Source organism: Pleuronectes platessa, chromosome 6, assembly GCF_947347685.1.
Source record: "Pleuronectes platessa chromosome 6, fPlePla1.1, whole genome shotgun sequence".
In the NCBI taxonomy this organism is placed as follows: Eukaryota; Metazoa; Chordata; class Actinopteri; order Pleuronectiformes; family Pleuronectidae; genus Pleuronectes; species Pleuronectes platessa.
In genome coordinates, this window is record NC_070631.1 from 2494944 (window position 1) to 2509585 (window position 14642).

The following is a 14642-nucleotide window of genomic DNA, read 5'->3' on the forward strand; positions in this document are numbered from 1 at the left end:
TCACAGTGTCGAACACACACGGACTCAAATACAGATTTTTTTGGCAAATAAAACTCATGATGCTTTGGAGTCTTTCTTAAGACAGTCAAGAGCAACAGGGCGAAAAAACAACAACTTGACAGAACATTAGATTCAGTATGCAGCAGTACTTGACACACACAGTTTCAGCCTCCTACTTAACGGATCCTCCTCGGCTGCTCAACCCAAACCGTGGACAAAGCAGGTGATCAAAACAACAGGATCACCTTTAAATCCTCCACACGTCTGCTGCGGGTGGAGAGAATATTAAGTCTGTGTGTGTGAGCAACGTTCCTGCAGCTGGCAACTACAAACCTGTGACAAAACATAATTATCATTCACCAGGACCACGCCCCAGCAATAAGTGATTCAAAGGTTTGAATGGAAATCTATATAGGGATGAGGGGAGGAGGATGAAGGGATGAGGATGAAGGGATGAGGATGAAGGGATGAGGGTGGGCCCTCTACTTTTCTCTTTCTCCAGGAGGGGGAACAAAGGGATGCTGTGACGTGTGAACCAGGTAAATGTTGACGGGTGACTAGAGGTGGAAGCGTGGTCCTGCTCCTGAACCTAAGTTCACTAGTTAACTAACTCGTTAACTTCATAAGTGTATTTTAAAAACCTTTTTTCTTTTTCTTTGTGTCACCCTGCTGCCGCCCTCCAGCCCTGCCCCCCCCCCCCACAACCCTTTAACACACACCTCCAGATCCAGATGAATCTTGTCAGTCAATGTCCTTCACTTCCTCTCAGCTCTGGAAAGAGGAAAGAGCCTCACACAGTCACACCGAGAAAAACCTTGAGCAGAGCGGTGGCCGCCTGCATGGGGCTCTGCTCCTCCTCCTCCTCTTCCTCCTCTTCCTCTTCATCTTCCTCCTTCTCCCGTCAGTAGCCTTTTTCCATCTCTGCTCCTTTCTGAAGAGGAGGGACGCCATCTCTCTCCAACACCGCAGGCGACCTGCAGGTAACCGATTTAGACCATTAATACAGCACTTCTCATATAAACACACACACACACACACACACACACACACAGAATAAATCAACACAATTCTTAAACCTAAAAAGAATAGATGTGTGAAAGTGAACAAAATCAACTAAAACCTTAAATATTAATATTGTGCTTGAATCTAGAATCAGTGAATCTAAAAAGAGAAACCAAATAATGAAACATTCTAAAATATAAACAAAAGGACAAATAAGTAGATAAAATTCACTTGAAAGCCAGATTAGGGTTATTAATATAAAAGGTCGGTCTTCAGGTTGTGTTAATGGACTCCAGCAGATTGTGAAAACGTGAATAAAATTGTGATTTCTCCGCGTCACTTGTTCAAAATGGCGGACTGTAGATCACCTGAGTCGGAGGAAAACATCTCATGACAAAATGTGTACGAAGAGAATGGCCAGGCCGATGTTGAGCAGGATCACCATGCAGATCATGATGGTGTTCGGGCCCTGGAAGAACAAAGAGGTGGTCGTGAGGACAGTGGTTGTTGTTGTCATTACTGCAACGGATCATAAACCTAAGAATCAGATCGTGGATCAGATCATAATTAAAGAACCAGGGGCGGATCTAGTTTTTTTTCTAAATGGGGGGCCACAAAGGGGCCACAATTTACCTATGGGCTCTGAAGGATGCGGCCCCTGAACTGAGCATGAACTTTGAGCTAAATGCTAATTTAAACAAACAATATTAATATTTATTTTGACCCGCTGGTGGTGCTCTAAGTAAAAGATCATAAAAGTCATTAGGGTTCATCCTCTGGGGAGCGAGAACGTCAGAACAAAACATCATGACAGCTTTCCCAGTATAGTTAAGATATAAAAAGAAATCATGGAAACTGACATTCCTGAAATAATCTAACACTGGATGTGTATTTACCTCCAGCTCCAGAGACTCTGCAGTCGCCTCCTCACACGGGTTGGACACAATGGGCTTCAGTCGACTTTCCACTTTGGGTTCCACCTTCGGAGCCGGTTTGGCAACGACGGCTTCCACCTGCTTTGGTAGTACTTTAGGTTCAGGGGTGGGTGCAGGTTTCGGGGAGGGAGCTGGACTGGGTTGCCGTTTCGGTACCGGAGCTGGGCTGGGTTGCCGTTTCGGTACCGGAGCTGGGCTTGGTTGTCGTTTCGGTACCGGCTTCGTCTCTGCTTTGCTGGACGGCCTGCTCACCTCCCTGGACTCCACCTTGTTCTCGGAGACGATGGGCGCTGGCTCTGGGACTGGTGGCGCTCTCTCAGGTTGGATCTCTGCGGGTTCGGGCTCGGGGGTGACAGCTTTGGGCGCCTTGGCAGAGGGGCGCGGAGCTTCTTCTTCATCATAGTGGGAGATGAGGCTATTCCTTACTGGGGCCACGGGAGACGCGTCCGGAGCTTTGGACTCTGACTCAAACTTCTGCAGGGGCTTGATCTCCAGGTCGGAGCCCTGCTCGTTCTTGCTGCTCTGACGGCTGGGGGTCCGAGAGGGGCCGCGGCTGCTGGGCCCCCCTCCTCCTTCAGGGGCAGCTGGAGCAGGGTTTGAAGGGGTGGTGGGGCGACTGCTGGGCCGGCTGTTGGGTTTACTGCTTCCTCTGCTGCCACCACCTTTACTGGTTCTGTCTTCATTCCAGCTCCCTGGACTGAGGAGTTTAGGGTCTTCCTTGCTGATGATGCCCAGGCTGGGGGAGGGCGTGCGGCCTGGAGAAGAGCCAGGCCTGAGGCTGTCCAGTTCATTCATGAGGGGGCTCTCGGGCGGGGTCGGCGGGGGCTCCTCCTCAGACAACAGCGGCTCATGCATGACAATGTCTGTGGTCTCGCTGCCCTCCACCACCTCCTGGAACATCCTCTTCTTCAGATACTCAGGACCTGGGGGAGACCAGGGATGTCACCACGTTAGTTTAATCTTATCCATTGTTTTAATAATCACTATCACCTCTGGTTCTAGTTTAAGAAAGAAGATGAGAACAAAAGGAAACACTTTACCTGAGTAAATGAGAAGTACATTCACTCAGGGGCTATACTTCAGTAGATATGTATTTTACTTTCTATTTTATACTACTTTGTACTTTAATTCCTCAAGTTGAAATAGTGTACTTTTTACTAAACGACATTTATTGGACATTTCCTTACACACAAAGGTGTGAGTGTTCATGGCAGAGAGAGAAAGCAGCAGATATTAAAATGCATCAGGCCTTTCCTACACAGACACAGCTGTTTCTATATATATATCAGTTCCTCACAGTTTATTTTCTGAATGGTGAGGCTGCACCATTGTTTTCCCCAGTGAAAGTAAACCAGATGGTGCAGATACCGACACATGATGTGTGTTGCCTGTGTTGCTATCTCCTTGGTAAGAGATCTCTGACGGAGCAGTGCACAGCAGAGCATCATCCATTTGTTGTATTAGTCACAGTTCCTGCAGGAAGCCGTCTGATGCCTCTACGCTCTGCTGGGGGAGAAAGCAGGAGGAAAGTGCTAGAGGCTCCAAAATGGCTGCTCCTGCTGTTGTGTGTTACCAGAGTCCCAATGAAACTGATATGATCCCTTCTGTCCAATAAGACGTTCCTTTTTTAGACATTCAAATGCGACTAATCTTATCGTTAGCCTCAAGCTGGAGGGATGTACAGGGACAGAAATATAAAATCTATGGCCTTCGGGGGGGGGGGGGGGGGGGGGGGGGGGAACTGCTTTGTGTGCTACTGGCAGGAACACGCACAACTGAAACTGATCCTGTGAGGTGCGACTGTCCGCGAGGATGGTAAAAACCTAACGTTCAATAACGCCAGAGTGCAAATGGCAATGCAGCAAACACCAAACTATTTATATCCATGAATATAAGATGAAGGTGAGGATTTTCGCGTGGATTCATGTCACACAGGAATTTGTTATATATAATTATGAACATCCTATTATAGAAAAAGGTTGAGAACAGGGAGCGCTGTATTATCTTTTTTCAAGGAGGCGACGTTGGTGTTTGTTTGTGTTCTTTCCATTTTGTGGAACTCCTCACGTCTAGTTCCGGTTTCCACTGACCTGGTTGGTAGAAGGAGGGGGAGAGCTCCTTGGCGACCAGCCGGGCGATGCTGGACTCGCTGTTGGACGCTTGAGACGATTGTTCAGCTCCGTCCGACTTGGCCTTCGCGTGGGTCGTCCTGCAGGGGGGGGGGGGGGGGGGGGGACAGAAGCAACGTAATTCACTATTCATTGAAAGCATCAGCGGCATGAAAATAGCATTTATGTAAGTTTCTTGCTCTGCACATAGTTTCATGTACGCAGTTGGTAACTCACCTGCCACTGGACCATATTACCCAAACCAGTGCAGTTCCAGTCCACTTCATTCTTTCTAGACTCATATGAGGTCACATTGACCTTGACTGTGGACTATAGTGGATCAGATGTGGATGGTGGATCATGATCTTGCTGGCTGCTGACCATAGACTTTGATTGCAGCTGGACTGCTTGACATATAGTATTGAAGTTATCCTTCAAGATGTTTACCCTCATCAATGCTGCTTAAGACTTTAATCTTAATGTTTTCCTACACGTGGCATCTATTGCACTTCTGTCCGTCCTGGGAGACGGATCCTCAGATGTGTCTCTCTGAGGTTTCTACGTATTTTTACCCTATAAAAAAGTTTTTTAGTAGTTTTTCCTGACTCTTGCTGAAGGTTAAGGAAAGAGGATGTCTCACCATGTTAAAGCCCTATGAGACAAATTGTGATTTGTGAATATCGGCTATACAAATACAATTTGATTGATTGATTGACCCAATTTGACCTCTGACCACTATTTTTTACCAATTTTGAAAGGATTATCTGAGGCTTTCTTCATATAACATGTTCCTTTAGGGCTTTGTGATGTCACAGCTTTGTGAGGTCACAGCGACCTTGACCATTGACCTTCAAAATCAAATCAGGTCGTCCTCGAGTCTAACGTTTGTACCAAATCTGAGGAAATACCCTCAATGTGTCCGGGAGGTTCTTGTTTTCTGATGCAAATGAGTTTGTGAAATCAAAATGAATTTCTGAGTTCAACTGAACATTTGATCTAAAAAACACAGTGAAGCTTCAGAGGAAAACTAGAGGGGTCGACCCCGTCAGCAGGGTTCATCCTCTGGGGTCCATGACTTTCAACAACGTGGAGATCCATCCCATAGTTGTCGGGATATTTCAGTCTGGACCAAAGTGGTCGACCCGTTGACTGAAAAAGCTGGCAGCTGCGAGGCTGCTGTAATTTGTGCCACATTAACTGTGAGAATTACTGATTGTGATTACTCTGAGGATACTTGTAACTTTACCCTGAGCTGGAAATAGTCTCCCAGTCCACTTGACAACTCAGCAGGGAAGTTGCTTCCCACTGGAACAATTACAGACTCCCGGGGTTTCCTGTGTGATCGATGAGCTCCACCTGTCCTCACACAGTCTGCCCCCCCTCTTCCACGAACATCCTCACAACCTCACACGTTATAACTGAAACACGCAGCTGCTGTTTACCTGTTTACAAATTATTACACATAAATCCTTATGGGGGAGAGGATCCCCATTGATATCAACCACTCCTTAAATGCTTACCTTGACCTTAACCATTACAACGAAAGCAATTATTTTTTACCAAAAGTAGATTAAATGTAGTTGTGACCTTGGTTGATCGTCCCAAGGAGGAGAAATTAGAAATATCACTCAACACACCACAAAACAATCATCTCATAAATGTCTCTCAGGTTCCTGTCCTTTCAGGTCGTTCTTATCAGACTGATGTTTGTACAAATCTTCACGGTTCTGATAAGTTTGGTTTTTATTTATTATTTTATGATAAGTTCATAACATCCTGATTATCGTCGCATTAAGATTTCTGCAGTCTCTTTGTTCTCTGTGATGTTTCATCAGACACCAGAGGAAGTGGACACAGAGCTCTGCAGCGTCACTGGCTCCCCGGTCCACTGCAGAATTCATTTTAATTAATTAATCACCTTCGAATCATCACAGGATCTGTCTCCGCTTTGTGTTTCAGCCCTTTGAACCTGTCACTCTGCTCTGACACCATGAAATCGGAGAATCTGATGTTCACGATCCGGGTTTAAAACAAAGGGGCATCATGTTTTTATGGTTTTAGCTCCGACGCTGTGGAACAACATCAGATCAGCAGAATCACCGACTCAGTTTTTAAAGTCTTTAAATGCCTTAAAAGTTTTTATTTGATTGTTTTATTTTTTAATTTTTTTTATCACATTACTGATCTGGCTTTCCTATGATGTGCTAACTTTGCACGTATACTTTATTTGTGAAGCAGCTTGTAGCTCTGTAACTGTTTTGAAAGGCAACAAATATTATTATTATTATTGTGGGAAGTAAAAGAAGGAAGAATATCTGTCTTGGTACAAAAAAAGAATTCAACCAAAGCCTTTTCCGTCCCTTTACATTGTGTAACTGCTGCAGCCTGTGTCCGTCCTCCAGAGTGTCTCTGCAACCAAACATGACATTTGACACTGTGACCTAAATACCCCTTGTGCTTTTAGGGTCGCCTGCTGGAGCTGCCTGTTGCACTGGAGCTGCAGAAAGAGACTCGGTCCCGTCTTCACCACCCACAGCTTGTCTGAGATCACAGAATGATCTGAACCATAAATCTTTATGTAACGTTTATCCTGAGCAATAAAATCCTTTCTTCTCTCGCACGTCCTTCTGTGCTGCTGGTTTGTCACCATCTGTTTATCGTCCGGCTGCAGTTGTCCTGGAGGCCGCTGATGGCAAGAGATATTCTGTCAGTCTGGCATGTGCCACTGGATCTGTTTGGAAGGTCCTGTTCCAGTGTGCAGTGTGTGTGTGTGTGTTTGTGTGTGTGTGTGTGTGAAGGACAGGGGGAGTGTGACAGAGTGAATTGGTCCCTTTAAAAAAAGACGAATAAATCACTTCACGATTACTACATGTCAGTAGTTGTCAGCTATTCCCAAAAAGTTGTCAACGTCGATTAATCTCTGGAGGCGGATTCTTTCCCACCGATGTCGATGTGCGTGAGAGAGATTTGATGTCAGCAGGTCTGTGATTGGTCGTTTAGAGAGTTCAGTGCTTGTGTTCTGCCTTCGCTGTCGGTGCTTCTCCTCGCTCACTCTGCTGCTGCTAGCATGACGAGCTCCAGTCATGTACAGAGCTGGTATTAATGTTATACGTACACCAGTGATTATAGTCGAGCATCTGAATCTGGTTGTTTCTTTCCAGCTCCTGCTGCAGGTCTGCAGCTCCAGCAGCCACACTGCAGTGCTGATCTGCTGTCAGACAGGAACTGAACTCCAGGTAATCCACTGACATTATCCTGAGGGACTGTTTGTGACAACGCAAAGGTCCGAGTGCGACTCTAGAATTTCTCAGGATTTTCTCCAAACAGTCTCCTAGAAAAATATATCATCTGATGTCCCAATGAGCCCATGAAAAACAAAAAGTATCTCAGGAGGAAACAAATGTTCACGTGTACAAAAATGCAAAACTCCTCCAAAAGTCGGAGCTCAATCCTGCAGACACTCGGGCTAACACCTGCGACCTGTCACCTGCTCGTCAACAACAGCAGCGCCCCCTACTGCATAAGTGCTGTAGGTACCACTGCCACAGCTTTAACCTTTAACCATGTGGGGGGTGCAGCGTCCTGCACCCCCACATGAACGACTCGACTCCAGCGATGCCCCGTGTGAAGTGGTTTTGTTGCTCGGTGGGAAAACCCTATTAGCTGCTAAGTGCAACATCGTCAAGAGGTCACACGAGGACCAGCTTCAGAGATCTCATCTAATCACTCACCGGCTATTTTCTCCTCTGGGACTTTATTACTCATTAAACAAGTAACTTATAAAAACAGGCGGAACACTCCCACACTGAGGTCAGACCTGAACCGTGTTTACAAATGTTACAGGCCGCACAAAACACTGGAATCAGCAGAACACTGTGTAATCCAAGCTGCACAACTAAAGCTAGGTGTGGTACATATATACACTAACCCTTTATACCCAGGCACTTGCTTATGAGCTGTGTCATATTTATATCCGCGGAACCATTTGACACCACTGCTGACACAAGCTGGTCTCAGACCTGTGATCTCTAACTGTCAAGAAGAGGAGCTGCAGTTTACAGGCGCTGACAAAAACTGTCTACAAGCAGTCTACGCTGCAGAGTTGTGTTGTTGGGGAAGAGTTGTGTTGTTGAGGAAGAGTTGTGCGACTCTGGGGCGAGTTTTCGATTTGCCTCAACTGGACAAATGTGAGGGAAACAATAGAAGAGCCAGTGTGAGTTAGTGTAAGCACACAGTCTGTGTGTGTGTCTGTGACCAGGCAGGAAAGATGGAGGCTGGAGAGGAGGAGGGGAGGGCGGGGGGGGGATAATCAGCTGTTGCATTCCCCTGTGATTGTGATACAGCAGGAGTGTGCGTGTCCATATTTAGTCAGGGCTCCTCTGTGACCGCAGGGCCCCTGTGTGTGCGTCATTTACACCCCGTCTTGCCACACAGGTCCTCCTCCAGACGCGCGGCTGCCGGCCCACGCAACACAACAATGTCCACAGAGCGTCCGGGTGCAGACGTGTACCTCTCTGCTCTGGAAGAGGCCGGGTCTGGCTTCCCAGGCAGAGCACAGGTTGTATTTATAACCGTCTGCGCCTTCGCCAGAGGATCATAGAGCGTCCAGGAGATGTGTCATGTCTCCACTGCTTATATAACACAGGACTTTAGTTTAATATTCATGCTACACTGCGGAGAAGTTTGCATCATGGAAAACGTGAGAAGTATTAATATCCAGTACTTCAGGGAAAGTACAAATATAGCTACTTCCAGACATGCACTGAACTCCGGATAATCTCCCGACTTTCTCCAGAGTTTCTCCAGAGTTTCACCAGAGTTTCTCCAGAGTTTCTCCGGCCGGCTCCATTCAGGATCAAAAGTGGAGCCGCACATGTGTTGATAATGTCTAATAAACTGTGGAGAAGGTCCGGACCCAGTTCTGTGCACATGCTCAGGAGTTCACGTCTGAAAACGACTCATGAGAATGTATAAATACTACAAGTAGAAGTCCCTTGTTCAAACTCCCACTTGAGGAATCACAAGTTATAGTTTTCTCTCTGCAGAAAGTGACTCCAGGCCGTTGTGTTAACTACTTTATTAATAGTTTGGTAGTTTAGTTCAGAGGTCAGGCTGAGCTGAAGGGTCTAAAGATACATAAAAAAAGGGATTTCAGAAGTTTTTCTGATGTATCCTGTGTTTTTTTTTTTTTAATATATTCTGGTTCATAATTTCATAAACACACCAAGTGCTTGCTTCCATTCTGCCGGTCCAGGCGCCTGAAGATGAGCTGTGAGCGTGAAGCACTGACACGATGCACACTGGCCCATTACTGCTCATCCTCACAGCACAATATTTAGATTTGGATCTGCTGGGACGGGGGTCTGCGCTCCGTCAGAACAAGTCTGTAAACACGGAGCTTATTTCAGGTGCTGAAGACGACTGTGGACAAAAACACTGCGTCCATGTACGGTCACAGACAAACTCCAGTTCATGTGTGTACGCTCCATTTCTCTTTTGTGTCATTTGTATTTTTGTGTCTGGATTGATTTGTGTTGTTGACCTCGGGGGTTGTTCTGCTCGCTAGTGAGGTTTTGTCTTACAGTGTCTCATGTGCTCCCAGCTCAGGAATAGAGGATCATTATTATATATATATATATATTATATCCAATATAGAGACTCATGATGGGCTCTGGGTGTCAAGCGTCTGATAGGAAATTCCTTTGGTCCCTTTAGCCTGTGTTCTCATTATTTCTTATCTATAATAATAATTTATAATAATATACGTATAGGTCAGTGGGCGGCTCAGAATAAATGAAGTGTCTGGTTTTTATTTTGTCTCGTTTACTTTCTCTGTTCACGGAACTCTTTGAAATCTTATCTCCAAAACTTTGTCTATTTGAAAAGCTCAAGAGAAGTTTGTATTTTTGTTTTAATCATTCTAAGAGCTTTATCTTTTATTAACGTCACTTTAGTCAACTGCTTTGTCTGGTTGATTAAAAACCTATAGATTCCATCACTGATTGAGTTTGGAAAAAGAAGCACATGTTTATCGTTTGTTTCCTCGGACTCTTCTCACCTGGAAGCAGCGATCTCGGCCTTCTGCTTGCCGATGGCCGCCGCCCTCTGAGCTCCCTCCACCGCTCGCTCCACCTTCTGCTTGATCTTGGTTCCCTTCAGCTGGATCACCCTCTTCTTCACGGCTTTCACCAGCATGTTGTTCATGTACTTGCCCTCCTCCTTCCCTCCCTCTGCGAAGGTGGTGCTCCCGTAGCCGTGTCTCTGGTTGTTCATCCACTCGCCCTCGTACTTCAGCCCGCTGGACCTTTCGCTTATTCCGTATCCCGAGCGCTTGTCGTTCTTCCACTCGCCCATGTAGACCTCTGTGGTGGTGGCGTCGATGTCGGCCTCCACGGGGGGGAAATCCTCGGCCCCGGCCAGGCTCTCGTCCCCGATGCTGATGGTGGAGTTGGTGTCGCTGGCGTTGGAGCTCAGGGCGGATTCTGTCCTCAGGAAGCTGAGCTTGCTCTTCTGGCTGGAGAGCGAGGTGCTGGAGTCGGACTTCCTCAGCTTGCCGAGCAGAGAGCCCCTGCGAAACAGACCCTTCTTCTTGGGTTTCATGGCCTCGGGGTCCACCTGGAGCGTGAGGGCGAAGCCCCCGCGGGACGGTCCCAGGTGGGTGGGGGTGGCGACTTGCATCTCCTCACCTGAGGCATTGGTGGTGGTGATGAGGGGGATGTCTTGCTGCAGGACGGTGCCGTTGCTGTGCTCGCTGCGCAGGGAGGTCAAAGACGTGCGGAGCGGGGAGCGGACCACTGCCGCCATCCCGTAGGGGACGCTCTGACGAACACCATAGCCGTGCCGCATCCCACCGGTGAACTGACCCTGGAAAGTACCTGCAAACGTCAGAGGACAGGGACTTTATTATTATTTAGAAATAACATAGAACTTTGGCACTGAACAGGTTTGAATCCTACTTAAAGCACAGGGAGTTTTCACCTGAGCAGAGAAATACAATCATATGGGATTCCTCAAGGCTCTATACTGGGGCCTCTCCCGCTCAACATGCTCCCACTTCCACAGACAATGGAAAACAACTAAATATGTTACCACAGTTTTGCAGATGACATGAAAAATGTACACGACCAGGGAACGTTAATCCATTACAAGCATTTACGAAATCAAAGATTATATGAGTCAGGCTCTTCTTTGGTTAGTTATTGTTTTTTGGAGGCAGAGAAGTTTGATTAAAAGTCAGCTTGAATCTGTTAAGTTAAAAACCACGAGCCAGACATCTTGGTGTAGCCATAGACTCAAACATTCTTAATCATCTTATTACCACCTTAAGAACATATCTAGGTTTAAGGGACTTATTGCTCAGCAGGATTGGGTGAGTCTTGTCCTTGCATGGTGTGTTCACAGGTCTCTCTAAAGAAACGATCAAGAAAGTGGATCTCATCTCTCCAGTTCTGAGATCTTTACACTCCTACTCTTGGTTTGTAAAGCACAGAATGGTTTAGGGCCCACATCTATTTCTGATCTGCTGCCAGGTTATGTTCCCGACCCCTCAGCTCGTCAGGTCGTCAGGTCGGCCTTCTGTCCCCAGAGTCAGAACTGAACCCGGAGAAGCAGCGTTCGGTTTCTACGCTCCACACATGAGAACTGATACTTTCACATTTTGCCTCCAGCGTCATCATCTAGTCAAAATGAGTCCGAAACTTTGTAACCTACAAAAGTGAAGACAATCTCAACTTCTCAGTCAGCGTTAATTAGCGTTAGTCGTTGCCTGAGCCTGTTTCTGGTCCCCGTGTTAACTCGTTGACACTATGGAGAGAAAATACTTCCCTCTATATAAAACTGCTCAAACGTTTATTCGTGCCGAAGTGTCGTGCGGGAATCTCTGGTGTGAAAAGGTTCCGTCAGTCAAGCACTCGCTGACAAGTCATGTCTGGGTTTTGGGCTCATGCTAAAATTGACATGCGTGTGGATTAAAGTGAGCGCGAGGCCTCAGCCCGTGAGGCCAGGAGGGCATGAGGGCTGGTGGGCTATTATTACATCCTGACATCTGGTGCTATCACATCCCCCCCCCCCCCCCCCCCCCCCAACAGAGCGTCCAGCCCAGTGGGCTTCAGGCTGATGAGTCAGCTGGTAACGAGGGAAACGTCCGCTAACCCGAACCATCGATGTTTTACATGTCCGACACGGTTCATTCAACCAACACGTTACCATCGATGTTTTACATGTGGTTCATTCAACCAACACGTTACCATCGATGTTTTACATGTGGTTCATTCAACCAACACGTTTACATTCAGGAACTCGGAGCGTTCAGGAGAAACACCAGAAGCTTCCAGAGAGACTAAAGGACGGAAACAAGGAATTTGAGATAAGAAGGAAATAAAAAAAAACTTACGATGGTTAGTGGTGGAACAGAATCGAGAAATTTCAGTTAATTCCAGGACAATGTTAATGTTGAGTTATGTAGTTCATACATCAATATGATATTATTTCAATTATACTACAAACTAAAGTAACTTTGCAGATTTGGGTTATAAATAAAATACAGTTTATAGATTTTTAGAGATTAAAATAAGAAATAAAGTAGTTAACTGCAGATTTATACACACTAACATGACAGGGTTGTGTTAAAATATCTAAGTTTATTAACAGATTTCAACACAACCCTGTCATGTAGTGTCACTTATTGGAATATATGATATTATCATATAATCCAATAATCCGATATATTATATCATAACACAAAGAGGTGGAATTCCGCTTTAGTTCACTTTATTATTTCCTTTTCAAACTTTTGAAAGAACCCCCCCCCCCCCCCCAAAATAGTAATATATTCATATATGTAAGTAAACGATCTGAGTTATTCCACCTCCGCTCCTGATGGAACACTTTCACCAAACGGAAACGTTCCAGTGGGGTTTGGATTTCCAGAGCAGCTCCTGACTGACAGCAGCAGAGTGATATTTTCTTCTGGTTAAATCGACGTTATGAACCTTGAAGATCTTCTTCGCTTGTTTGTTTTCATGTCGTCGGCAATGAACTTAGTTCTCTGAACCAAAATGGACGACGCAAATTAGCTTGATGTGTAAAGTTAAGTAATTTAGAAGTGGAAAGTAAAGTACAGGTACAGGTACATGAATATTACATGTAACTTGTGAAGTTAATTTGATAAATTCAGATTTATAATTCAAAATATAACCAGCAGTGGTTAAAGAACTCCCAGCTGAAATCTGATTGGCCCCTGAAGTCCCCCTGTCCTCTCAGAAGAAGATAAACAACTTATACGAACAATAAATAAGTTATAATAATATTTTATTAAGAACACAATGTGCTTGAACGTGGAACAATTTTCAAAGTATATTTAAAGATGTGTGGTTCTGCTCAGAGCTAACGAGGAATGTGTCATCTTACTGAATCAGGTTTCATGCTGGGAACATGTAATTGGCTCTTCAGTGTAAACCGGGGCCCCTGATATAGAAAACTCCTGGTTCCACCAAAGTAGTGAGAATGAAACATAGATAATAAATAACTATAAATAATTGTACACGTCTCTTTTTATGCGGCTCCTTTAAAAACACACCAACAAGGTGCGTTACAAGTGAAACATATAAATAAAGTTGGCTATTTATAGGTCAAACTTCCAGATGAATCCATAAGGGCTCACTTTGCATACGTGTTGTACTTTAAGTATATATTTAAGTCAAATGTCAAATGCATGACTTTGACTTGTTGTATTTCTACACAGTTGTACTTTAGGTCAAAGGTCAACGAGCTGCGTGTCCTCCTGTGGCTCTTACCTCCGTCAGCATATGTTTCTGTTCCGTATCCATCCTGAAGTCCGTTATTCCACGTCCCCTCATACTTGGCTCCGCTGCCCACACTGAGCCGGACGCCATATCTCCCCTTGAAGCCATGAGTCCATTCCCCTTTGTAAATCCAGTGTCCTTTGGATTCCACCCCCAGACCATGACGCTTCCCCTGCGACCAGTAGCCCTCGTAGGTGTTCCCGCTGGGCCAGGTGTAGACCCCCACCACCTCGAAGCCGTAGTTCCAGGAGCCGGAGAACTCGCCCTGGCCCTTGGGTCCGGTGCAGATGCCGTGGCCGTGGGCCTTGCCCCCCTCCCAGCCTCCGCAGTAAGCTCCACCGTCGTCGAACTCGAAGCGACCCCCGCTCATGCCTCCGCCGCTGCGCAATTACGCGCGGGTCAGAAAGTGAAGCTGTGTTAGCTGGATGAAGGCTGGAGCTCCGTCAGTGAGACTTCACCTCCACCTGACATGAACACGGACCGGAGGTGTCCTCAGGGCTCGGTCTGTCCCGGTGTCTTCCTCTGGACTTGGTTTGTGTCCATGAAGGACGCACTTTATTTGGATCCAGATTCTTCCAGCGCTGGATTCTTCATGAACGATCGACTCCACACACACACTTAGATTCTAAACATCTTCTGGAGCCAATAACTTGTTGTTACGATCGAATGGATTTGTTTCTGGATGAGTCTGGATGAGGAGCCGGAGATCTTACATGGCCTCAGAGAAACAGCCCCTCTCTCTCCCCCTGTCCTGTCCCTGCTGCCACCAGCTATCTCCTGACAGTCGCTGCTGT

At 46.2% G+C, this 14642-nt stretch overlaps 1 protein-coding gene across 1 annotated transcript; it reads right to left on the reverse strand.

Annotated features, from left to right (window-relative positions):
- Positions 1 to 712: 712 nt before the first annotated feature.
- Positions 713 to 14631, reverse strand: jph2 (junctophilin 2). Its single transcript, XM_053424865.1, has 6 exons — positions 13840 to 14631; positions 10104 to 10920; positions 4028 to 4146; positions 1899 to 2860; positions 1371 to 1471; positions 713 to 974 (listed from the first exon to the last, which is right to left on the reverse strand). Exons 1-5 carry the CDS (start codon positions 14216 to 14218, stop codon positions 1391 to 1393), a joined length of 2358 nt encoding a protein of 785 aa, XP_053280840.1. The 5' UTR covers positions 14219 to 14631; the 3' UTR covers positions 713 to 974; positions 1371 to 1390.
- Positions 14632 to 14642: the final 11 nt, after the last annotated feature.

What these genes read in the sequence shown, in the direction of transcription:
- jph2 (XM_053424865.1), bottom strand. Translation starts at nt 14,218, where the DNA reads ATGAGCGGGGGTCGCTTCGAGTTCGACGACGGTGGAGCTTACTGCGGA. An exon ending in AGAAACATATGCTGACGGAG is followed by an intron (nt 10,921 to 13,839) that starts GTAAGAGCCACA and finishes TGACGTTTGCAG; the next exon opens with GTACTTTCCAGGGTCAGTTC. An exon ending in CAGAGTCTCTGGAGCTGGAG is followed by an intron (nt 1,472 to 1,898) that starts GTAAATACACAT and finishes TTGTTCTTCCAG; the next exon opens with GGCCCGAACACCATCATGAT.